This window comes from Chionomys nivalis, chromosome 8 (genome assembly GCF_950005125.1).
Source record: "Chionomys nivalis chromosome 8, mChiNiv1.1, whole genome shotgun sequence".
Lineage (NCBI taxonomy): Eukaryota > Metazoa > Chordata > Mammalia > Rodentia > Cricetidae > Chionomys > Chionomys nivalis.
Genome location: NC_080093.1, coordinates 40,150,916 through 40,177,845, shown reverse-complemented (window position 1 = coordinate 40,177,845; position 26,930 = coordinate 40,150,916). Strand labels below are relative to the sequence as shown.

General features: G+C 42.3%; 1 protein-coding gene across 2 annotated transcripts in view; it reads right to left on the bottom strand.

Annotated features, from left to right (window-relative positions):
• Pcsk5 (proprotein convertase subtilisin/kexin type 5) overlaps positions 1-26,930 on the bottom strand; it is a 409,270-nt gene that overhangs the window by 194,002 nt on the left and 188,338 nt on the right. For both annotated transcript variants that reach the window (XM_057777813.1, XM_057777814.1), the window contains exons 8-9: positions 23,777-23,989; positions 13,201-13,301 (exon numbers count right to left, since the gene is read on the bottom strand). In XM_057777813.1, coding sequence (XP_057633796.1) covers positions 13,201-13,301; positions 23,777-23,989 — 314 coding nt within the window. The remainder of the gene's footprint in view (positions 1-13,200; positions 13,302-23,776; positions 23,990-26,930) is intronic.

The following is a 26,930-nucleotide window of genomic DNA, read 5'->3' as shown; positions in this document are numbered from 1 at the left end:
AATCTGTTGGATATTTACAGCCCCACTATGATAAAAAACAAAAAAAAAAAAGACTCTCACACCACATGGAACTTGGGTAAATACAGATAAGCATACCTATAGAATAGAATAGAAGACTTGGGAATAAACCTGTACAGTTATAGACACTTAATTTTTGACAAAGCTGTCAAAAACACGCAATGGAAAAAAGACAGCCTATTCAACTAGTGGTGCAGGAAAAACTCAATATTCATCCTGAGAAAAATGAAAACAGATCCATATTTCCCATTCAGTACAGAGACAAAAGTGGACTAAAAACATATTTGAAGGCTGAAACACTCAAACAGCTAGAGGAAAACACAGGCTACACTACAAGATACAGGTTAAGGTAAGAATTTTCCGAATGGAACTCTAACAGCACAGGAAACAGCACCAAGAGCAAACAAATGGGATTACATGAAATTACAAAGCTTACACTCAGCACAGGAAACTGTCAATAGGGCCAACAGTGAGTCTATATAATGGGTGAACATCTTTGCCAGCAATATAGCAGACTGAAGGTTAGCATCTAGGGCACAAAAAGAACCGCAGAACTTAAAGAACAAACACTCTCCTAACCAAAACACACATTAATGGAACAAACAGATGGCTTTCAAAGGAAACACCTTGAAAAGTATTCAACATCCCTAGCCATCGGAGGAATGTAAATTACAGCTACTTGGAGATTTGATCTGCTCTCAGTCAGAATGGCTAACAGCAAGAAATCCAACAACCACAGTGGGGAGGGTGTGGGAAGGCAGACCCCGTCTTCACTGCTAGTGGGAGTATAAACTAGTACAACTTAGCCTATACGGAAATCAGTAAGGAGAGTTCTTGAGTAATTAAAATTAGAACACGCTAGATAACTCTTCAGGGGCATACACCCAAAGGACACTCTCCTGCCAGAGAGACAGGTACACATCCATGCTTACTGCTCCCTTACTTACAATAGAAAAAGAATGGAACCAGCTTCAGTGCTTATCAACATGTGAATACTAGCGAAAATGTGGCACATATACACAATAGAATTGTGTTCAGCTGTGAAGAAAAATGATAGGAAATTTACAGGAAAATCAATGCTGCTGGAAAGCATTCAATTATGTGAGGCTGTTCAGAAAGACAAAGTTCCTATGTGCTGTATCATAAGTGATCCTAGCTTAGCACGTTTATATGGGTGTGTGTGTGTGGGAGACGGGAGGTGTAGGCTAGGAAACGAGAAGCAAGGCCATGAGTAAGAAACAAGAGCGAGGAAGGGGCTGGTGGCAGGAAGACACATGACAAGAAAGGAGGCCATGGGTGATTGGAAAAACACATCTTAGTGGCTGTTCATGTGGATGGAGGGGAGGAAGCAGGGAGGTAAATTAACAAAAACAAGTGTTTGAAAATAACAAAATAAAATCTAATTCTGCATGTGCTAATTAAACATTTTAATTAAAATTCTCATTCACACACACACACACACAGTGTGTGTGTGTGTGTGTGTGAGAGAGAGAGAGAGAGAGAGAGAGAAAGAGAGAGAGAGAGAGAGAGAGGCACACACTCATATACAACAAAGCCCCAGTCTTCTGCATTTCAAAGACTTATGCACTATTTTTCAATGTAAGTTTTCATCCCAGCATTCCAACATTTATTAATACAACTTTGCATGCACAACTTTACATGCACAACAATGGATAACTTGCTTTAAAAATATTCTCCCCAAATACAGCTTTGTTCTTAACCAGCTCCCATTCCGTTATTGCTCTCCTGGAGCACGCTCAGTGAAATGCTTCCCAACAGACCAGAAATTCTCTGGGCAACCTTCCAATGTTATACAATTCCCAGACAAACTGATAACGGTTATTTCACATTTCAGGTTTGGGATCCCATGTAATTGAGAGTTTTAACACAATGAAAATTATAAAATTGAGCACATCTGCTATAGAAAGTGAGGCCATTAAATACCCATTCCAAGGGCACCTAAGTGCAGAGAGGGGAGTAGGAATTCAGCACTCTCTCCAGAAAGTTGTCTGTGGGCAACCTTCTCTGAGGTTATTTGTAAAGGTTTCCCATAAATTCTGCAAGAAGGTTCACCCAGAGCTTTGAAGAGGGCACCCCTCTTTGCCTTAAGAACTTCCTCAGTTTCTTCCTTTGTTTCTTTATTTCCCAGTTATATGCTGAATATTGTAAACATTTAGAATGCCCATTGGACAAATGCATCGGTCTTTTGGTACAGTTGTACAACTTGATGTACAATTTCAATCTTTGAAGTGATGCCAGTAATTACCAGCCTGTTTCCAATCAGACAAACAGGTTGTTTTTAAGGCTTTTTCCTTCACTATTTGGCTTTTTACTTTAAGTCTTAGCCATGATGGCAAGTACTAGCAGACGAAGTAGGTGAAATGTAGTTAGTGTGACCATCAAATAATCCAATAAAAACTGAAGACAGTTGTGGTGGTTTCAATAGTAATGACCCTCATAGGCTCATGTGTTTGAATGCTTGGTGCATAGAGAGTGGCCCTATTAGGAGGTATGGCCTTGGAGGAAGTGTGTCACTGTGGAGGACGGCTTTGAGTTTTACATTATGCTCAAGCTATGTACAGTACAGTTGCTTCTGCTGTTTGTGGATCAAGATGTAGAACTCTCAGCTCCTTTTCCAGAACCATGCCTGAATGTGTTCCATGTTTCCCACCATGACAATAATGAAATAAACCTCTGAAATTGTAAGCCGGTGCCAATGAAATGCTTTCCTTTCTAAGAGTTGCCAAGGTCATGGTGTCTCTTCACAGCAATAGAAACCCTAACAAAGACAATAGCCAAGATAAAGTGAGTTTGGATTATCCTGTAACTCCAGTCACAGCATGGATACGATGATTTCTTTGATGGCTTTATCATTAATCATAATCTAATCTGCAATCACTCTGTACCACCATACCACACTTGGCATAGTTATTTTCCTCCACACCAGGCATAATTATCTTCCATCTATTAATAGGAATATAGATATAAAGGTGCTAGGTTCAGACCAAACACACGTGTTGACCCTGCACTATCTGCATGAATCATGTATGTTTGCTTAGAGGTTCTCCAGTTCTTTGCACAGTGACAGGCCTGGGCTCAATGGCAGCAAAATGACGATGCTATACATTCGTGACTATGACTTGTAAGATAGTTTACTATTTCAGACTTGTGAAAGTGTCTTCCAAAATAAATTATAGTAGCAAGAATAACTCAACAAATATTTCTTGATATAATCAACGAAACTCGATGGCATGGTAGTCTACTATGTGCACACTCTGAAGCTGACACCTGTACCCACCTCTGACAGCAGCAGGGAAACTTCTTGCATGTCTCATTCCTTCCCTCTGGGCCCCCTCCTTTCTGCCTTCCTCTCTCCCTCTCTCCCTCCCTCCCCATCATCACTCTCTGTGTACATGCAGTATTTCCCACTAAGTTGCTAGTTATTAGGTTAGTGTAGCATGCTGATTCTTTTGCCTCTAGGGATTTATCATTGTGATTGATGGTTCATGTGCAATTCAGTGATCTGAATTATTTTGTGGGCTTTGAAATATGCACCATGAGCCACATGTCCACTAACTTTTAAAGTGTATGTCAAGTCACTCTTGTTCTATGGAGGCTTCCTCACAATTTTATCTCCTTTCCCCAAACTCACAGCCCTTATAGCTGTAGCAGTCATCTGTTAACCAGATCATACGCTTGCTTACAGGAGTAAAGTGATGTGGTGAGCTTTAATGCCATGTGACTTTGGGTTTATTTTCTAGACCTACCACTTACTCTCTGAGGAATTTTAAATCTCATTTTCCATATCTGAAATATGGATGATGATACCTGCTTTGGACTGATACATTTTTGGGGGTGGGATTAAGTGAGATTGGTAATCAAGAATACAGCTCAGTACTGGCCAAGAACAGCCCCTTGGTGGAAGTGAGGGCCTCAGTTTTCATTGCTTTATTGTTTGTCCTTTGTTGTACTATACACACTCATGTGTGGTCAACGGCAAGAAGGATCTTTGGTCTCACATATGGGATGCGGCATCTTGGCTGTGATCTTCAGTGGTCAGGAGTGACATTGCCAGACTTCATAGACTTCTGGGACATTGTAAGGGAGTTTCAACATGACAAATGATGTAATTAACTTTTTGATGTCACTAGGAATGACATGCTTTTCCATCTTTCATTTATATTTTCCTTTTCCTTTCCTCTCTCACACTGATAAAAATGTACTATGATTAAAATTTTATAAAAGAGAATTAAAAAAGACACACCTGGTGTGAGCTAATTACTATAATTACGCCTTAAAGCCCACATGAACAATTATTTTGTTTAGAATGAATGAAACAAACAACCTTGTAAAATTTATAGATTAAAACAGTGTAGGCATAGGCAATACGATTCAAAAAATCAGCCTAGATCTGGGTGTGGTGATGCATGCCTGTCTTCTTGGATTGCATCAGAGGTAGTATGAGATTGAGGCCAGCCTGGGCTACAAAAGGAATTCAAGGACGGTTTGGAATATGAGACTATTTAATTAAAACAAAAAAATTAAAAAAAAACCCAATAAATAAATGCAAAGCAAAATAATAAAAGTTTCTAAGCCAACCAACAAAATCCCTCTTGATTTGTGATTGGTAACAAAACCCATTCACCTAAGACTCATGGAAAATCATGGCTGAGATGAAAAACAGATTTTAAGAGTCGAAGGTCAGGATGTCTACTGCTCAGCATTGTCTTCTAGACATGATAGGGAAGCTGTACCCATAAAATCTCAAAAGAGATTGGCTAAAATTCCAACATGGATGTGGGGATTTTCACAAGGTCACACTCCTAATGAAGAGCTATAGGCAATAAATGTCTAGAGAGAGGGAGTCAGCCTTCTCCAGGGCTGATGTCCCCAGGAAGATTATGGAATCACAAAGGGTCAGCCCTAAACATGTACATATGAGCAACACTAAATGGATTCGGCTACACACACACACACACACACACACACTTATATATGTATATAATATGTATCTAACAATAATAATAAGTCATGAATTTAAGAGAGAGTGGCAACATAGGAGAAGTTGGAGGTAGGGAAGAGGGGGTAGAAATGATGTAAATACAGTATTCACGCATTAAATTCTTAAAAAACCTAAGTGAACCAAAGTTATACCTTATCCCAAGAACACTTGGTGTAGAAACAGAGTTGAATTGTAAGTGGGTTTCAAGACAGAGTCCTCAGTGATACCTGATGAAGCTAGGGGATGGGCCATCACAGGAACGACTTTTTATAGGCTTTGCTCAAACTGAGAAAGTTGCAGCAATGGCGCGAAGTAATGGACTTTTAGTCCTTAGAGATTAACCACAGGTACTGCCAAGGACAAGAATATTTTAGCAATGAGGAAAATACAAAACCTTCTAAGAGAGTCAATTAAAATACTAAATTTTGCACATTTCCTAAAAACTCATTAAGATGTTAGTGGGTTTCCTAAGACCCGAGTAAGGGTTAATATCGATTGCTAGTATCCTGCTGTATCAAAAAACACAGGAGAAGGCATGCAATTTATAATGCAAAGAAATCCATATTCGCTACTTTTCACTTTAAAGAGTAACCTGTCAGTCATTTACAGCATTTATAAACACAGTGGTAGGCATTTTCTGAGGATTAACAAATAATCAGGATAACCGCTGTGGAAGTTGGCACACTAAATCCAGTCAATAATTGCCCATTTACCACAGTTCTCATTGCAAGGCATCTTGTCTCAGTAGGTTTTATGTTTCTTAGAATTCCCAGAATCCCATGGGAAAGAATAAAGTATATTTATTTCTATAAATGGCACCAGGTTAAGTTCAGCAAAGCAACTAGAACTTAGCCTGCTTTTCTTCCTTTTCATTAAGATATATCATCTAATATTTTCTGAATGAAATGTACTTAGTTTTTCTCTCTCTCTCTCTCTCTCTCTCTCTCTCTCTCTCTCTCTCTCTCTCTCTCTCTCCCTTACTTTGACCAGACTCTTTTTGAAGCCATCTAGAATTTTCCAAATAGTGTATCTTTCTCCTTCCACACATATTGGATTGGATGTGTGTAATCAAGACTTTGCTACTGTTTTGGTTGCTTAGAAATGGGATTTGATCAGTGATACAAGGAATAGGTTTGATGATTGCTACCATTCTTATCTGAAAATATAATAATAATAATAATAACATATTTTCAGTGAAAAACATAAAAAATACAGTTAAATGTAGCTATGAAAAAGAGTCAGAATTTTCTGTCTTCAGCTGGTCTTTGCAGCAGCTCAAGTCTCCAACATGATACTATTTTCTCCTCTACGGGAAGGCAAGGGAAACACTGGCTAATCCTCAAGATAATCCAAGTGAATGAGCCTGCTGACCAGGGCTTTTCCAGTCCTAATGGACACCTTTGGAAGTCATCCTGTTTGAAATTGTTACTTAAGGCACCGAGTCAGGCAAGTCCAGGGAAAATTGGCTTCTATATAATTTGAACTTGAAAAGTGCTAGAGGACAGAGTGTATTGTCTGTGTGTATGTAGACATAACAAAGCTATTTTCATGCACAGTCCTGGCAGAAGGCCTGTGGTAACTGCTCCGTGTGTCTGGTTACAATTATTTCACTATAGGGAATAATCCAGGACAGTACATCCCTACTCTGTCCGCTCAGTCTCAAGCTGAAATGTGTGCTGCTTTTAACCCCATAAACTTTGTCAACTCTCCCCCCTGATGGCCTTTTAATTCACGCATCCTTCTCATGCCAGGGACCTCAGCTGAATTCCAGGCCTGAATACAGTATTCCAATCTGCCTGAAACTCCTAAGTAACCAGAAAGGGAGGACACAAGGCTCTGGTCTCTTGTCTTTGTGAGCTACAGAATTGGCTCTTGTGTCTGTATGTCTCACTGAACATGGGTTTTCTGAGTGAAGTAAAACTCTCCTTAAAACAAACAAACAAAAAACCAACCAAACAAAAAAACCAAGAGTGGGTATGTCTTTTCCGATGCTACCTCCACAATCAAACAGTGTTGGGCTCCCAAGCCAACCACACATTTCATACAGCTTAATGTGGCTCTGGGGAAAAGTTCCAACAGAACAGTTAATAGTGAAATGTGTTTTTAATTAAGATGACAGCAGCACCAAAAAAAAGATAAGATTGGTTACAGGATCGCATTACCCAGATGCTAATCCTGGTATTTAGGAATGCTTGTGGCCATCAAGGCCTACCTGTACAATCTCTCTTGATTACATTCGGTTCTAGGAAGCTCAGAACTAGCCTGTCACAAACTCCAGGTATCGTCTCAACAGCCTCAGGTAACTTACAATAAGTGGGTCACACATTAGGGCGGTGTCCTCTCTTTTTCTTACACACCAACAGGATAGCTTGCGGGGAAAGAGGAGGCCAAAGACACAGTGGTGGGGAAGATGGAACTACAGAACACCAGCATGGATGGGCTTTTTAAATTATGAAAATTGCAGATTGTTTAATCTCCTGAGAGAAGACCAGTCAGGAGTTTATTTCAAAGTCAGGGCAGACGGAGTGACTCATGCCTTGGCTCTGCGGCCGCTCTTCACACTTGGGCCACCCCGGCTCTGACATGATCTCTCCCACTCAGGACCAAAGGTGGAAGAACTTCCCTTAGGAGCTCAGAGGGTGACTCATAGTAAGCAAAGGAGGGAAAAGTCACTAACAAACATCAATTGATGGAAGGACCTGAGGGATAAAAACGACATACATGCCAGTAAGCTATTCTGCCAGCTGATTTAGGACTCAGTCCTCTCATAAGACTGTTTCAATAGGTGAGTGAATCTGTGTTTGTTAGGATTCCACCTGTTAAAAATGGATTGCTCAGGTGACGCAGAGGATACAAAAGAGAACACCACCCCACCTTGAATCATCAACTGGTCATTTCTATTCTCAACCATGTCTTACCATGTCCACAGTCATTCCTCTGAGAATTGTTTTAGCTTTTATGAATGGATTGTGTATATCTGCCAGTGAACATTTACTTCCCTGGTGAGATTTTAGCTTTCATAGCTAATGGCTTAAAAAAACAAACAAACAAACAAACAAAAATGTCTAATTAAGCTCCACCCAATTCTCTTTGTATAGACTATACTGCCTTAAGGTTTTCCCCTAGTGTTTAATACAATTGTTATCTAAACATAAAAAAGGTTATAAAGAATAATCTTTAATCCCAATGAATTTAAGTTTCAATCAGGAAGTACTACGCATGAAAATATCAGTAACACAAAGATTAGCTAAACAATCTAGAATACTCTATAGTCTGTATGTGCTTCATATGTACCTATATGACACATTCCAAAAACCAAGGGAATAGGAAATAGCATACAGACAATAAAGATAAAGTGGATGAACCCATTTGGCAATGTGCTTGTGTGTACATGTGTGTACAAGGCACTAAAGCAGTCAAGGCTTACTATGTACAAGGGATATTTCTAGTATACTTATTTTCTTAGTCTCTAAGTTTAAATTTAGATGTATTGTGTTTTCCCAAAGTAAGTTATTCTGTAGCCTACTTAGAGATTAAATTTGAAAAAAAAAAAAGGCTTTTGGATAATTTAAACCAAGGATTTGTGGAAGGGTCTCTCTAGACATAACCCCTATATCTTAAAAAAAAAAAAAATTGTAAGTTCCTACCTAACTCAATTCTTCTTATTTATCACTCACTACGTAGAGTAACATTTCTTGATTGCTGAATGTATGTTTTCCCTTCTTTCAGTGACGGATCCTTTGCAATGGTGAGCACAGCTTTTGAGTTCTGTGAGCTAATGCTGACATTTTACTTCGCCATGCCAGTTTTCAGCAAAACACAACACACTGCTCCAAGCACTCACTTTCCTGAATGTCAGTTCTCCTAATTTCATAAACTGATTGCAGGAAACACCGTTTGCTATCATACTCTTTTGGCTGTCTGTCCTCTGAGTGTGGCACACTGGGTGTGCACTGAGCTTGAGGCAGACACCTGCAGATGTGGCATCCTGCTCTGCTTAGCCGACAACAGCTGTACACTCACCACTGAACACTAGCAGAGGGCCACTCCCCACAATACTCGCTCCAACCTGAACTTCTACATGTTTGCTCCATGACAGCATACCCTTTTTAATAATGGCTCCCACCGCGATTAGATCCCTAGCATTTACTGACTCTCTATTCTCTATTTGACCAGCTGAGAAACCATGGAATTATTTTGAAGCTACAAAATCTCAAATATTGGCATACTATAAACTTTCTGAAGTGATAAATGAGCCAAGCAGTCTTTAACACAAAAGTCAGTTTTTTTCTCCCCTGTAAGGTGATGGTGTTTCCACTTATCTTAAAATCATTCATAGGCTTTAGAAGTCTAAGGGAACAGGGGAGAAATCACCTACTTAACCAGACAGGCAAGATTCTCAAAGAGGAGAGAAGGAGCCAGAGTAGGAATCATGCATTCTTGGGAACAGAATCCATTTCAGTGGGGCATCGGCCTCAGGACCCTTGGCAAACCTCGGAGCCAACAGAAGATCAAGTCCTTCTAAAAAACGATGCAGTGCTACAAGTGACCTTGGCACAGTGCCACACGCTGTATTCATCCTTGGATGACTCTAACACCTAGGGCAGTGCAGATGCTAAGACATCTGTTGCTGCATTGCATTGCTTAGAGAATAACAGTAAGAAAAACATGTCCATGTGCTTTTAGTAAAGATGCCATCTTTTTCTCAAGAACTTTGGAATGTGGTTGATGGGATCTATGAATGTGAACCCATGAAACAGACAATGATTCTCCATTCTTTTTCCCAATTCTAAAAAATTGTATTTTATTATTTGCTTATTTTTTTTATGCGTGTTGGGGAACACATGGCCATAGAAGTCAGTGGGTAACTTACAGAAGTTAGTTCTTCTTTTCTACCATATGGGCCCTGGGGATTGAACCCAAGTCCTCAAGTTTGGTGGCAAGTACCTTTACCCACTGAGCCATCTCAACCATCCCAGAAGTTGATCTTTCAATCATGGATATATGGGCTTTCTACATAAGCACCTGTTGCAATGCAAGGTTTATATATCCAGAAGAATAATGATGTTCAGGGAATCCTATGAGCTGTCGCAGAAAAATTATTTTACGATCCAATGGTTGTTAAGTTTGGACCAGAGATCTGTACACTTTAAACTTAATCAGAGTCTCTTTTGTGTTTGTTCTCTTTGTTCTTAGCCGATGCAAATAGTAAAAATTCTACCATCAATAATACGACTCGTATTCCTAGAGGTCTCAACAAATCCCTAGGGGAGACAGGCTGAGGGAAGCCGAAGACGGGCACTTTCCTCTGTGTTCCCACGCCAAGCAAGCATAGCAAGCTAGTGACACAATGATCTTTGCACGTAGGGGTAAAGGGGCTGTGCGGTTAAACAGGGATGCTCTTTGCGTGCCCATCTGAAGGTCTAGCCTATCTCCTGCTTAGCAAGCTCTGCGGGCAGCCCGAGCACCTGGGAAGGAGCACAGCCTTGCAAGCCGTGGTTCCATCTGTTTGAGCTTCCTTTCCCATTTCCCTTCAAGGGGGGCACCGATGGCTTGCGCTTGTAAAGGCTGCGTATCAAAATGCCAAGGTCCATCATTACTGAGTGGAAGAGAAGATTGCAAGGCGACAGCCTCAGGAAGTGGGTAATGAGCTGGGCATAGCCCAGGCTTAGCTGGAGAGCAATTGCAGCCTCGGTACACTGTTATTTGAGCTCCTCTCTGCAATTTCTTCCTTTCAGATAATTTTTGCTCAAACTCCAACCCCAGTGCTTACTCTGATGCTGGTTTCGTGCCACAACTGACCCACTCCTAGACAACTCGGACCTCTCTCCTGGCATTTTCAGCTTCAATTACAGGCAGAGGTCGACCCGTAGGTCACACCAATAGAGTTACAGGGAAAGGCCTATTCCTTCTTGTTTAATCAGACTCTTTATTTACCACTATTATAGGTCCATGATTGAAATGGCTTGCTAAAACTCTTAAAGTACAGTAGTTTCCAGATAACCTGTGTTTGGAGAATATAGGTTACCCCATACTTGTGGCAATTTGGCACGAATGAATGGTAAGAAATCCTCACCATGGAAAAGCGAGGAGGACATGCTTCCAGAGGACCTTGTGTCCCTGAGTGGGACCTTGTGTCCCTGAGTGGGAGGATGGGGACTTAACATGAGGATTGTGCATGGCTATCTTAAATGGTGTTGAAAAGAACTGTCACTGGAAAAATAGGGTTACAGTAATTTCTCAAAGAACCGAGACTCAGCTCAGTGTGTCCAACAGCAGTTATGTGTCGAGAGGCCAAGTCTGAGTTTGAGATTCTGGTCTCTATGTGGGAGTGAGGGGGTGATGAGTTCCGGGTTTTTATTTCCCTTCAATATTTCATGGATAGGAAAATATTCCAGAGAAACCACCTAGAATTTCAGGAAAAAAAATCTTTTTTTTCACCCCAACATCCTATTCATATCCAGCAAATTGAAAACTGCAGACACTTAACTCGCTTCTGCTGCCAGAAGATCGAGCGAAAAGTTGTAAAGTGAGAATTTCAGAGAGTCAGAGGGATTCTTTGCCAACCCCAAATGTCCAGCACCTTAAGAAATAGAGCGTGCTGAAACTGACTTCACATTTAGTCTTGTCAAAAAGGAACCCAAAGGTTCATGGGAACTTGGATAGCATCCAATGAAAAGGCTTAGGTGGGTGGCCACCCAAAGCTATGACGCCAGATCTGGAGGCAGTGTTTCCCTTCCTTTTACAGTGCAAGGATTTACATGCTAAAGGCACGCTGTATTAGGACAGCATCAACCTTGGCTCTTGTCTCCTTACTAAGAAGGTGGCTAGGAATGGTGAAGAACCATTTGGCTATTGGGGGAATGAACTAGCCCATTCTACCAGCAAGGCCCACGCTTCCCTGTGTCACGGGTCTCCCCCCCCCCCCCTGCACCCGACCTGCTAGTGATGCACTCTTAGGTTCAACAAGATAGAAGAGTTTTGCATCATCCCTGGGGAGGAATGCAATGCTCCTTTTGGAAAATACTGATGTCATTACTCCTGTTCTATTTTCTTAGTATCTTCATACAGGGAGAACCTCAGAGAACAGACCCTCAAATCCCCCCTTAAAAAAAAAATCCTTGGATTAAATGTGTGTGGAACTCACAAATTTTTTTTTCCAGAAATGGTGTTAATTGCAGGTATAATACAGAACCTCTGGTGAGGGCTGAGCCAGAGGGCCATTATCTGCATGAACACTGACGCAGTGAAGATAGGCATCTTCACAATGTATGGGATATGAATCCACTTCTCAAATAAATCTGGGTGTTAAATTTACAAAAGAACTTTCAGATTTTCCAGACACTTTAGGTTTTGTGATGGAGGCGGGGATTTTACATCTGTACAAGGTTTTCTAAGGCTCTGTCAAAGGGACCCACTTGCTTTGAGACAAGAGGAGGTGTCACATGCAAACAGCTTATGGAGCCTGTCCAAATGGCTTTTGGACAGTTTGACTAGATGGGCCAGGAGCAAAGCTGAGGGAAATGTGTTGTTCTTGTCTGTGGGGTCCTGCCACATGTGACTTTGACATATCCTGTTCTATTGAGTCAATCTGTGACAGCATTGCTGTCCCGGACTCTGAGCTGCCTTGCTGAGCTATGGAGAAGGGGACCAGAAAGGGAGGCATTAGTAACCTGCCTTAGGCTCACAGAAACACTGGGGGACAAAAAGAAAGACCGATAGAATAAGACCATTGCAGCCAAATAGCTAATGCTGTGACTCCATAATGAAGGAACCACACGGCTTGCTTTATAAAGCACATGTAAACCCCACACTTCTCTATGAACGAGTGCTGCTTATTTGTCGTTCTGTTTCTCTGTTTGTTAGTCTGAGACAGGGTCTCATGATATATCCTTTGTTATGGATCTTGTGCTGACCTAGAACTTGGTATGTAGCCCCGGCTAGTCTCACACTTGCGATCCTCCTACCTCAACCTCCCAAATGCTGGGATTACAGGTGTGAGCCACTATTCCCACCAATAAAAAAAAATGCCTGAAAGCCCAAATCACTGCAAATTTAAACACTGGCGTGGGAAGTTATCTCCTGGACTATTGTGCTAAGGACTACGTATATAGGGGAAGGGAGAGTGTTCTTAGAGGTGGGGGCTTGTCACCAGTGAAGACAGAGAGATCAAGGCTTACTTGGCTTCCAGGGCTAGGGCAATGATGCCAGCAGCCATGGGGGCTGAGGCTGACGTCCCGGTATGATTGTCCGTGCACCGCTGTCTTAGATCAGTAGTGATCTGAAAAACAAGAGTGAAGAAGTTTAGGCCCTGACGACAGTCTACTCAAAAAGTGGATAGAGAGGAATTAAAGATTAATTTTAAATTCAATGTTTCCAGACCCCCGTTACCATTCATCTTCAAATAATTGTCTGGATAAACCAAATGACTGGAAACTGACTCCATTCAAAGCGGAATGGCTTTTAAGGGTGAACCACGCCTTAGAACCTCAAGGTCATGCACGGATCTCCTAAAAGTCCACTGTGTATGTACCTTATTTACCCTACCTCATCTCACTCTGGATTAAGATGAAAATTATTTAATTGACCCACATTTTAATCTAATTAAATATAATAAGTGAACAGACAGAAAACCTGGTGTGGGTAGGTGAACTATATAGCTCTCACATTCTCCAAGTTATATATCTGGAGAGCATCAGGTCTCAAGAAAAAGTCCCTGCACACAAGTGATCTTTGCTTGTGGACTTTTTGTAGAATTCATAAGACTGCTGCCCAGAGGAGTGAAGGCTTCCTCAAAGGTTTCACACGGACAGGAGAAGCAAGGGTTGAGCTCCTGTACCTCACACGCAGCTACGGCAGTGTGGGCTTGCAAGTTATACAAAAGAGATTAGCTGCTTTTCCATTTTTTCCCTTGCAATCCAAATGTGAAAACCAGATCATTTTATTTTCTTGGCTTGAATCCAGCTCACTTTAGCTCTGACTGAATTGTATTACCATTCAGCAGAGGCAATGGTTCCCAGACTGTGTTTCATTACTGTCTCACTAAGAAAGAAAATGAAATTTAAATTCTCCTTAACAAGAAAAATTAAGTACTATAGAATATGACTCCAGAAGCCATTGTAATACCCCTTAGATTAAAATAAAAATTTTCCCTCCTGGGCAGGCATGCATTGTGTTCCCTCGGGACTGATTTTTGTGTTAGATGGGAGACGAATCAGTGGACATGCTGTGGTCACTGGGTGACACCGGCAACCCTTCTTTGGCATGAAGACAAGGGTGTCACCACCCATCACAGAGAAGTGAGCTGATGTGAAAGCCGGCCCGAAAGCCCGTGAGCGGAGGCAGCAGCTGAGAGCACAGCCTTTGTTTTCGGAAGAGGACGGAGAAGAGCTGAAGTTGGGTGAGGCAGCAGGTGGACACCCCGGCCCCACGTCAGCCTCACCACTGTCTTCTCCAACCACAGGGGCCTGAATGGACTTTCCCATCATGTGACAGAACTGGAGCAGGACCTCAGACCACTCAGTTTCCCACAGCAGAGCATTTGTCATGCTACCAAATGACCTGCATCACGTAAGTACGAACACGGACACGAAAGAAGTGGGAGAAGAAATACGTGAAGCCACAGAGACATGGGTCTACAGGTGATAGATCCGCACTTCCCTATACGTAAAGGAGCTTCCTAAGTTCTTAACTGACTTTGAAAAGGTGTGGCATAAGTTAACCCTCCTGGCAACTTTTGTGTAAATGGCATTATTAAGTACACACCTCTGTCCTGGGTCTCTAGGATCTTTCTCATATGCAGGAAGGAAAGTCAGAATTGACAACTGTTCTGACTCTCACCTTCCATCACCTCCTGCTGTGATGTGTTTGATTAAGTACCTCACCTAAATGAAACCACTTAGGATCTGTCTCTCACTGAACGGATTAATTCACCTACGTGATAGCCTGAAGCTTCATGGATACGGCAGGGCAGCACATGACAGAATCTTTAAAAAAAAAAAAAAAAACCTGACCACTACTCCATTGTGCTGGACTTTCCAAGTCACTCATCATGACGGACACCAGGCTTGTTTCCATGTCTGGCTGCTGAACAGTTCTCCAAATGCATACAAAATGCAGAACACTTTTCGAAATCTGATTTCAAGTGCCCTTGAATATAATACCAGGAGTGGGGTGGCTGAATTGTTAAAAGAGGCATTTCTGGGGGTGGAGAGATGGCTCCGTGGATAAAACATTTACTGTGCAAGTCTGGTGATCTGAGTTTGATCTCTTAACTTACGTAAGGGTGGGTGAAGAGAACTGCGCGCACACTCACACAGCAAATGCCCACAATAATTCGTATTTTTTTTTTTTTTGAGACAGGATTTTTCTGTTGCTTTGGAGCCTGTCCTGGAACTTACTCTGTAGACCAGACTGGCCTCGAACTCACAGAGGTCCACCTGTCTCTGCCTCCTGAGTACTGGGATTAGAGGCATGCACCACCACTGCCCAGCAATACATGATGTTTTTTTAAAGGCACTTCTATCCTACTTTAAATCAGGGGGGGAATCTCTACAGTCATTTTCTGAGGTACACGTCTCTGAGTCCAAGCATGAACACATCAGAAATAGCCTTTTTCTAGGTCTCCAAAGTCCTTATTTTTGAGAGATGGTCTCAAAAGACAACATTTGCTTTTGACTTTTACCTCATCTCATGGTCACATGCCTTTATGCAAGTGCTAAGTTTGTCAATGAATTTTGGTGGATCCAAGTCTTTTAATGGTATCTACCTACTTATTCTTTACTTGTACCAGACACTTGCAATACACATACTTAGGTCCAGAACACACACTTGGAGAGTGTGTTCGACATTGGGGAAACTCACAAATAGCCAGCTCTGGCCAGACAAGAACAAGAAATACCTTATGATGTAGGATCCATAGCATAAATCTGACACATTCTTTTATGGTTACCTGGCACACACACACATAACATGGACTGACATAAAAAGCTACTTAGAATCGTCACAGAGAGACATCACTGATGTGTCAAATACTATCACTTTTGACAACTTTGTGTGGAATTCAAGTCAGCATTGTGTTCTCTTTTCAATCATTTGAACTAAATGAAAGGAGTCAGAGGGGAGTGGAGCAGGAAGGTGATGGAAAACTGGAGGTTAAAAGATTCAGGCAAAAGAAGAAACAAAAACACCCTTCTTCCTTCTCTGCTCTAAGTGAAATTCCAGCTGGGTCACTTCAATAGGAAGTTACTGTCAATGGGAGAGATGTCCAGGTGTAAACTACCAGGAGCATCTAAGGTAAGCTTCTCACCATTAAAAGAAACCAGAATACCAGGGAATATTTATGTCTATCTGCAGAAGGAAAAAGCAAAGACCACTATGGGATGTGCAAGCTAGAAGAAAAATGATGGTTTAAAGCCAGGACAAACTGAGGTAAGCACACTCATCACAAGGCACAGGGAACAGAACACAGGACCTGCCAGTGCACCTGGAGGGAAAGCTGCATCCAGTGTGCAGACCCCAACACAGGGCAGTCGCGCTCCTGCTTCAGACTCCCTCGAGAATGGCTCAGAATTTGGTCTCAATCCCGGCGGCAGGCTCGCCTGTTCCAAATTCCCTCAATTCACCACCCAAATCAGAAACAGAATCAGTATCCAAAGAACTAAAGTTGCTCAAGAAAATATCATTTGCGTCCATCACCGAGAAGGAAACTGGAGAAGACACAGGCCCTGAGCAGATCAAAGCTGTCCTGATGGGCAAATTAGATTTCCAGCCTCATAGGATCAGTAGCAGATGGGTTTTGGACTCCGCAAAGTTAGGGATGTCATCTTTTCTTGGTGAGCCAGGCAGGGTCTTGTTCAGTTCCAGCCAGGATCCTTGAGAAGAACCACCACTTTCCTCGCTAGGCTCTTATTTCCTAATACTTCACAGTTCATTACTAGAGCTGATTGGGCTTTTGACTGTTGCCTGTTGATACCACTCTCCAGGGAATCTCAGTGCAGATTGACTTGGGCCCTAAGTGACAAGCGTTTACAGCAACCCACAGTAAGTGTCCTCTCTCCCTGATGCCCTGTGATCCTTTTTAGTTTGAAGGTGCCAGTTTGCCTCATACCTGTTATAGAGGATCTGAAAAGATATTTTTAAAACATGAAATGATTTTGCTATCTGTTAGGATGAATTTGCTCCTAGTGCTGATGGATTTGGGTTGGAAATCTGTTCGCTGAACTGTTTTAGATCCAGCAGTCGTGGTGAAGGGCAGAGACAATGAACTGGTGTTAGCTCGTTATTAAGCACATGATCTGAAAAGAAATAAGGACCACTAAATGACTTCTGTCCATAGATGTCACCAAGACGGGTGCAGAATTCAGTGAGTAGGATGGATTCAGTATAAAACACTGACCACTCATGTTTTGCTAAGAGAACTTAAATATGCGGGATGCAAGGAATGAACCTGCGTCTCTAAACAGGGGTCCTTTCCCGTCTCACTTCTATTCCCCCATACAGCGCAGCTGAGTTCCACAATGCAACAGAAGCAAGGATTTCTTTGCCAAGTGGAACTGCTTGACTCAAGCTCCCCTGGACTCATTTCATTTTACACTCTCAACTTTCCGTTTCTTTAGAAACACTTTAAGGTCACTTCTCTTCTGACTACTCAATCAGGACTCCGAGACACTTAGAATCATCCCACGAAAGTTACGTGTGTACTGATACTGTAAATTAGTCAAGGGTTGGCCAGGTGGTGGTGGTGCACACCTTTAATCCCAGCACTTGGGAGGCAGAAGCAGGATATCTCTGTGAGTTCGAGGCCACCCAGGTCTACAAAGTGAATTCCAGGACAGCCAGAGTTGTTACACAGAGAAACACTGTCTCAAAAGCAAAGCAAAGCAAAACAAAACGAAAACCAGCCAACCAAATTAAAGGGTAGCCATTAACCTCAAGGTTTCTCTCCTCAAACTACTATTAGCAACTGATGGTGAGGTGCCTGGGTGTAGAACATTCCACACAGCCACAGGATGTTTGCAAGGAAAGCATTACGTCATTAACAGCGGAGGAAAAGGAGGTTCAGCAAGGCTAATTATCTTGTTCCAGGACACACAGCAGCAAAGCAGTTAGTAAGCAGGAAAGGTATTAAATCCTGAACCAACAACGTAAAAAAAGTAGAATTTTTGAGTGTGCTGCCACCCGTGAGGACAAGAGCAACATAGTCAACCCTCGAGTCACCTCAGGAACAGCAGAACAGCCTTGGTGCTCTAGCCTTCCAGCAAGCGGGTACAGCAAGCAGGGCTCCTGTATGCGTTGGTACATTCTGAGGAGAATGTGGGTCCCACTACTGAACATATCTGGACTTGTTCTTCCATTTATTTACTCAAGAAACAGAAAGAAGGAGACTCCTTTTTAAATGAGATTTTCTCAATGGAAGAGAGCAGAGGCGATGGCAGAGATGGATCTGATGTGAGCGGTGACTGCATTTGAAGCAGGAGTGGGTGCTGGAGGAGGCTGGAGAGCAAGGGAGCAGGGCTTCTCTACAGGAGGAAGTGAGTGCTTAGAAGCCTTACGAGCAGTGGGCTAATTCATCTCTCTGGAGTTGGTCTCTGTGGTCACCCCTGATATACTGCAGGCTGCATGTGCATTTTGAACACATACATATAAGTAAAATGATATCAGAAGAAGAGCGCAGAATGCTTATGAGCCAAAACATGGCTCAGAGACCCTCTCTGAACAGGAATGCAAAGTTGAATCAGCAGGACAAATGACTTGGGGGCAGGTGGGTAGCCAAAGACAGAAGAGGTTCTAAAATAAAGATAACTTCCTGGTAGGAGCAACTGAATAAAGCTTTAGTTCTACAACACAATAGGGGGAAGCGATGGAAGCAGTGAGATTTAAAGACAAAACTTTGATAGCTTGTATGGGTTGTTACGCACATAAATTTGACCATTTTCCACAGTAACTATTTCAATAAATGTTTACCTTCCATGAAGGTTATTTTCACATGGTTATTTTTGCACGGACACTTATGGAGTCTGGCTCTAGCCAAGAGAGCACAGACTCTTCGTTCTCAAGTAGTTTCCACTCTGGCAAGAAAATCAGACAGTAAATGAAGAATGTAGACAATAGTGTCAAGTGAGGCTAAGTACACTGGGAAGTGCGGCTGACTGAGAAGTGGGTGGTGGAGGGAACGAGCCCACATGCAGGGAACACAGAGGTACGCTCCTCTACCTAGCCGGAGGGAGGCTCCAGGCAACAGGCTCCTACAAGGAAGTCTCAGCAGAGGATGCAGCCCTACTCTGACCACACAGAAGCACCATCTTGGGAGAGTGTGGCTGACTGAGGGGATTAGGAAAAGGGTAGAGGCCAGAGATTCAGTTAGGAAGAGCAAGATGGTAAAATGTGGTGGACAGCTATTAAGAGAACACCAGGTAAGTGACCATCCTTCCCTACATAGCGCCACACTGGATGGCCCTGGCAAGTGTCGGGCATGATGGTACACCAACGATAGACGGGCTTGGGCTTCATTCTGCTTGACTGGAACCTAGGTGCCCCCAATAGACCAGCTGTATTTTTTTCCCTAGCCTTTCAGGTCTCTGTTTTCTTATCTGTGAGTTGAACAAGATGATCCCTGTACACAGGGCTTTCAGGATACTGAGATAGGTTACAGGCAACGTGCAGAGTGCTGTATCAGGTTCTCACTAGAACGGTCACAAATGTTATGTTTATGTTATGTTTATGATATGTTATAACAACTATAAATACGTCACAGGAGATACAGAATGCTATATATACAATTATGCTAAGGAAAACATTACTTTAAGTCATGGCTTTAAACTAGCTAATCAGAGTGGGCCAGAGATGTGGCTCAGTGGGTAATAGACTGTATTGATCTAGCAGAGAAACTGAGTATGGCTCCTAGCATCCAGGTTGCTCATAAGCCCCTATAATTCCAGATCCCGGGGAATTGACACAGCAGGTTTCTGAGGGCACCTGTGCTAATACATACACATAATAAAAATAATAATAATAAATCTTAAAAATATCTGTTTAGAGGATGTGGCAGGTCCCAGAGGTAATCTTAGCACATGGAAGGCCAAGGCAGAAGCACCATGGGATTAGCTTGGGCTAAGTGAGATTTTCGTTGCAAACAAACAATAGTCATTCCTGACCATTCTGTTTAGAAAAGAGCTCCTTATTAGACCCTTGACATTCTGGATGCTTCATTTGCTGGAATAAGCTGTCAGGCCACCAAGGCCCCAGGTCTATGTGAGTGTGACTATAACACCAGTGCCCACTGTTAGAGTTGCGAGCAATGGCAGGGCATGCAGGTGTACGGGCCTCGCTCTATTTTGAAACCCAGGGCAAGCTTTCCTGCTTGCAAATCATGAAAAGACCTTTTTGTCCCAGGGATGTAAAGTTTATTTAACAAAGCGCTTTCCCGGAAGGAGACGAGAGATATTTCCTGTCCCTCAGCTCCTGAGCAGCCGCCTTGGTTCAAATCACTAAGGTGCTCTCGGGAATGAAGAACGACAGCTGTGCTTTTCGGGAGAGGAGACAAATGACAGAAGGAAATGGATGGCTCTGGGGAGGGGCCCAGTGCAGAGAGGACACTGCCACTGCTGTAGCACTCAATCACGGATGCCACTAACAGGAGGCAGGCATCAGCCAGAGACCACAGGCGTCTAGGTTCAAAGCCTGGCGGTGGCAAGGTCCTGGGCGCTCTGTGGGCTTATTCATCATCCTGACATCTGGAAGGAAAGGGGGTCAGCTGGACCATAAAAACCTGATGTCGCTGCCAGCTCCACTCATGTTCAGGCTGTTAACATGTTCCTGATCACAGTGGCTTTCTTTATGGGGTTGGTGGAACAGACCACAGGGTTTTACGGATTGGGAAAATGGAGGTGCAATGGGAACCACTGTGAATAGAGATGCAACCCACAGACCTTCCAGGGTGCAGAAGGCTGCACAGTCTAAGGACAGTGATGCCAGTCTCTAATAGAGCCACATGCACACCAGGTACTGAGACTCAGGCTGTCATTGTCTCACGGGAATCTCTGGGACCATGTGGGTGTCACCTCAATTTTACAGTTGAGGAGGTCAAGACTCGGAGTGGGTGGCTCAGCACTATGTGGTCATTGTGAAGTCAGACACTGGATTCAATCAGTTTCCAAATTTCTTCTTCCTTTGTGGGTAATTTGAGGGTACAAACATTAAGAAAAGAATTGAAGAACTAGGTAAAGAGAAGAAAATGCAGAGATGAACAAATTTTTGGCCTTTGTAATGAGAAACCAATGCCCTTAAAGATTATTTCTTCATTGCAGAAATACTGTGATCTAGAATTAAGCTCATGATTTTACACAAGTTGTTATGTTCCCTAACCATTGGACAGTGTGCGCCAGTGTGGTGAGACACCAGTTAGTTCCATCAGGAGATTCCCGAGTTTATCTCTAGTCTGAAGACATCATCCCATAAGCAAAACAATAAATTTCTAAATCTTAATAAATGGAAATTTCCTTTGAGAAAGAGAATCACAAAGCAGATAGAAGGAGGAGTTAAATATGCATCCAGTTTGTGACGGGAAACTGAAGTGTAAGACCTCACAGAAGGACACCGACATCCAGCCATGGTGTTCAGGTCCCACCCCAAACTTTCTCCTCTCACCAAGATTTTGACTTCATTATAGAACTGTAAACATCTGGCGCTCACACGTGCTTGATGGCTATGTTTATGGGGCCACAACAACTGCTGCCCAGTTACAAACACAATGGTGCCCAGGAAAAACCTCGTAGACATGATGCTAAGGTTGCTCAGGCCAAGTGACGTGTTCCGTCAGGGATGTGGGCACACCTCCCCGTTTCGATATTTTGTTCATTAGACTACAAGCTTCTTTTAGAAAAGGCATTTCTGGAGCTGATCAGTACATCCCCACAGCAATGGTGTCACAGGGAACAACAGGACTGGAGAGGTCATAAGATGCTTGGGAGGAAGTATGAGCTTGCTGCCAGTCCTTAGACTCTAGAGCTGTAAATGGTGGGAATCTTATCCCGGAGTTTCTCAGTTACTTCGTGATACAGAGATGGGTGTCACGGGACACTGGTAGTTGAGGGTGACAAGTTAGGGGATACAGTTTTCTTCTGAAAAGCAAAAGAGTTCTCCAGATGTTTACAGCTCTATACTGAAATCAAAATCTTGGTGAGCAGCATCAGGTTTTAATTAAGCCAGAAACGTCTAGTCTTGTGCTTTTTCCTTATGTATTTTACTTTGTGTTTAGAGTTAGTTCATTGATAACTGATTCAGGAAGTACTGAGAGATGGACTTGTATACATTCAACTTTATGTGTATGGGTCTTTTGCCTGAATATATGTCTGTGTACCATAAGTATGCAGTGCCCACAGAGGCCAGAAGAGGGCACTAGATAACCTGGGATTTGAGTAACATGGTTGTGAGCTGCTATGTGGATGCTGGGAAGCAAACCCAGGTCCTCTGGGAGAACAACCAGTATTCTTAATTGCTGAACCATTGCAGTGGCTTCCCTACTGCTACAGAAAAATGAGATGCCCCTTCACAGTGTGATCTGTCCCTGTGTGGCTCCTCAAACATCAGGTAAAACAGCTCAGCAGGACATGAGGTCTCTTTGAAAGAGGAATCCTGAGACACTCTGGAAAACCATGGTCAGGAGAAGAGGACTAGCATTTGACATTTAGAATTAGTAGTGCTGTGTCAGGCATTCTAAGAGTCAGTTTCCATAGACTTTGAGAAGGGTTAGCATTTGGGTTGCGTTTTTTATTGACTCATGTCTCCCCCAATTATTTCAGCAATGGCTCCATGAACTAAAAACTCCTAAACCCTCACATTATAAGGAAGGACTTAGACCTAGAAAATGGCTCCACTTAGGTAGGCCAATCTAGTAACCTGAATCCTGAATAGCCATTTTACAAGATAGCAGGTCAGGATGGTGAATAGGGGACGCCACTGCACTTCCATAATTCCCCATTCAGTAAACTACAGTAGACCCAGAAGCACAGCTGGTACAGGGTTAGTACACATTGGATAAATATAGCCCCTTGATATCTGCAAAGGATTGGTTTCAGGAATCCTAAAACAGGACTTACACGTTTAAGTCCTGCATATAAAATACAATGACATATATTTACGTATTTATGTTTGCACATTCTTCCTTAAGTACTACCCAATATCTTTAATATACAAAATAACACAAGGGCCATGCATACAGTTGTAATACTGTATTGTTTAGTGAATAAAGACTACAAAAGAATATCTTCAAGGTAATTTCAATGTAGTGTGGTCGGTTGGTTTGTAGATGTGGAGCCCATGGAAATAAACACGCAAACGTACATCTTAAGTGTGAATTTTAGTTCTCATATATACTTTTTTGTTCATAATGAATTAGCTATTTAAGACACCAGAATCAGAAGTCAGTGATAGGGGCACTAAGCTGAGAATCACATGTTGATTCTTGTTTTTTTCTTTCTTTCTTATCAACGTAAATGTAGACCAATCATTTGTTCTCAATAAAAATAAAGCCTAGTCATGATTAACATTATATTAATGTTCAAATATCATGATCCTGATAAGCATTTTTAAGGAATCAGTAATAGACTGTTAACGTTCACAGTGATTTACTTGGTACCATCAGCTAATCAGATCTGCTGTTTCTAAAAGCTCCTTCTACACATTTATGGATCTCTCTTAACTTTCAACATGAACACTGAAGAAATGGATCGTAATAGACATGTAAAAGTTACATACTATTTTCTTATCATAGGATTCTCCACTGCTGTAGGTTGTGGCCAGTGTAGATGAACACTCTTCCAAGTACCACGGTTTCTTTCCACTTTCAGCTGTACTGCTGATGGAGATGGTGTAGATGCTGTTGGTATAGCCATCACAAGAGCAGTGGTCTTTGCTCCTTCCACCATTGCCAGATGCCCAGACAAACACAGAGCCAAGGCCTCTTCGCCCCTGTTGACAGATGGAGAAAGTTAGAGACACAGGAAGGCAGGACCCCAGGTTGCAGATGAAGAAAACCATTAATCAGCTCAATCAGGACCATTAAAACAAAGTATCTGCTGGATTAAAGCAATGCTGTTTAACAAAATGCTGGGTTTAAGATGCCTTGGGGAGGAAAGGTAAGAGAGTTGCCTAAAATAAAATGGCATCAAAACCACCAATGTTATACCAAGAATGCTCAATATTTACAAACCAAGCATAATTATGACCACTTTACAAACTTTGTTGAACTTTTTCAACAATGTGAGACCAACACAAGTTTCCCTATGATGCAAATGAGAAACTGAGGTAACAAGGCTTAGTGATGTTCTACAGTGATAAAAGATGTATCAGGAAAAGACAAATATGAATACAGACCCCAGAGTTGAAATGTAAGAGCCGTAAGAATTACAGCGATATAATACATATTGTTTTAAATCTTCACAGCTACTGTAAAGGGTGGCTGTTATAAAATTGCACTGGAAACCTGAGAATCATGAAGTATAAAGAAGTCTAGGCCAACCCCATTGTCTGTAAAGGCAGTAGTGTTCTCTCATACTTCTTATAATCAGATCAACTCACCATTACTCAAAATGCTAAGAACAGAGCCACACTTTACATAAAAACTGGTAGCTTAAAACATCTGCAAGAGTCCCTTAAAGACCTAAATAATGCAGCGAAGAGCAGCGAAGGCGAGCACCGATGAATGAGGCAAAGCACATCTTTGCTCTTGGCAGCTAAATTCCTAAGAATTGAAAAAACTCAATTTAAAGTCATACTGACGGATATCTACAGCAAACCCATCATCTTCCACTTAGCATCCGAGAATAAAGCCGCACAGACGCTGAGGGTTGAGCCTTTCCTCAGGGCCATAAGGTGGAAGGAGAAACATGTGAGATGGTTATAGTCTGAATCTAAGACATCCCTGACCGGCTCGTGTTGGAGTACTTGTTCCCCAGATGAGAGCTCTATTTGGGGAGGCTGTGGGACCTGCAGGAGGTGGGGTGTGGCTGACTCAAATAGGACACACAAGGTGGGTCTCTGCAGGTTACAAGGAACTGGGCTGATGGGATGAGAAGAGTCCTGGCCCCAGCCTCCATGATGGACAGAGTCACTCTACTGCTCTTTCCCCATAGAGCCAAAATAAACTTTTCCAGCATTAGGTTGTTACTGTCAATATTTTGGTCACTGCTTTGTGAAAGTAGCTCATTTAATAAGTCAAATATAGTGACAATAAAGGATCTGGATTATCCATAATAAACTTTTCTTGATCCTGAATCCTTAGGAACAGAATATTATAGCCTAACTAACGAAGCTCAATATTTATTTCTTTTTGTTCTTTGAACTGTAAAAGTACAATGTTGTCTACACAGAAAGACACCCCCCACCTCAGAAAACAAGAATTGGAGTCAAGACCAGAGAGCGACCCAGGAGAGCGACCCAGGTGCTATCACTAATGGGCAGCTGGGTCTGCTCATCCACCTCTGACTTCCCATCACATTACTTTGAAAACCTAGATTGTAGAAATAATAAAAAGAACCTAGAAGAATGTAGATATAATCCCAGCAACATAAACTAAGATTCTGTCCATGCTTTCTCTAGCATTTGCATGAAGTTTGTCTCACCTTAGGGTGAACCGTTAGACTCACACCTAGACCTCAGAGAAAGAAGATGACCAGAAGAATGAAGACTGTATCAGTTATTCTTAGCATACTCCCTCTTTCAGAGACTGAGAGGTATTTCCACAGGCCAAAAGCATGGTCATACCGCAACTTACCTGGCCAGGTCAACAGAAGGCATGGGAAGGCAAAAGACCTACCTGATTTAACCAATACCATAACAGATGGTAGGATGAGAACCACAGAGCCATGAAAAAGCAAAACAATGCAATCACATTTATTTATCTAAATTCAGGACTGTGTACCTAGGTATATAATTTTATTAAAATAATTTAAATACTTAAGAAGAAAATGTTCAGAAAAGTACAGTGCACACAGATAAAGAATGTCTTAGCTGAGAAAATAAAAGTATGTATGTTGGGAAGTCAGATGCATGAGGTTATCACACAAGTGCGACGCAACAGAAGCCATTCTGTTTGGTAGGATTAGGAGTTTATTTTCTTCTTTAAACCAAGTTTTCATGAACATGTATTAATTTTAACAACATACAATCACAACAATTCCTTTGTTAAGAGGGAGGATGCAACTCGAATTATTTTTAGTTATGAGTGCATGTCGTTGTGTGTGTGTATCCCATGTGTAGGGGTGTCCACGGAGGCCAAAGGAGGGTGTCAGACCTCCTAGAGATGAACCTGGAAGTAGCTGTGAGCTGCCCCACATGGATTTGGGGATCTCAGGACCGCTGGAGGAGTAGGGCATGTTCCAAACTACTCAGCCATCCTTCTAATCCCTTGAATTCTTTTTTGTTCTTTGCTTTGTTTGTTTGCCTGTTTTGAGACAGGGTCTCAGTATGTAGCCTGATATTGGCCACAAAAGCACAAACTTTCTGCCTCATCTCCCAAATACTGTGATTGTGGATATGAATGTGTCTTGTTGACAGAAGTACTTTTTTCTTCCAATGCCGGGGATGCAATCCAAGGTTTTATGCGTGGGAGGCATGCTATCACTGAGACACATCCCCAGGTCTTTGTGTCAACACATAAGGGATAATTTTGGCATTATGATCAACAAGTGTTGTATCCACAGATGATCTACGGCATACTCAAGACAACAGAGGCCAATGTGTTAGAAAAGTGTTAGTCAGCAAGCCCTACAGGTGGCACAGTACACAATGGGAGCCTCTTACATCACTGCCAATTTACAGATCAACAGGGCGCATCTCAGAGGTGCTCACGCATGGTCTGATACAGGACGGAAGCCAGAATCTGAGCCATTCTTTCACAGTTGCCCCCTGA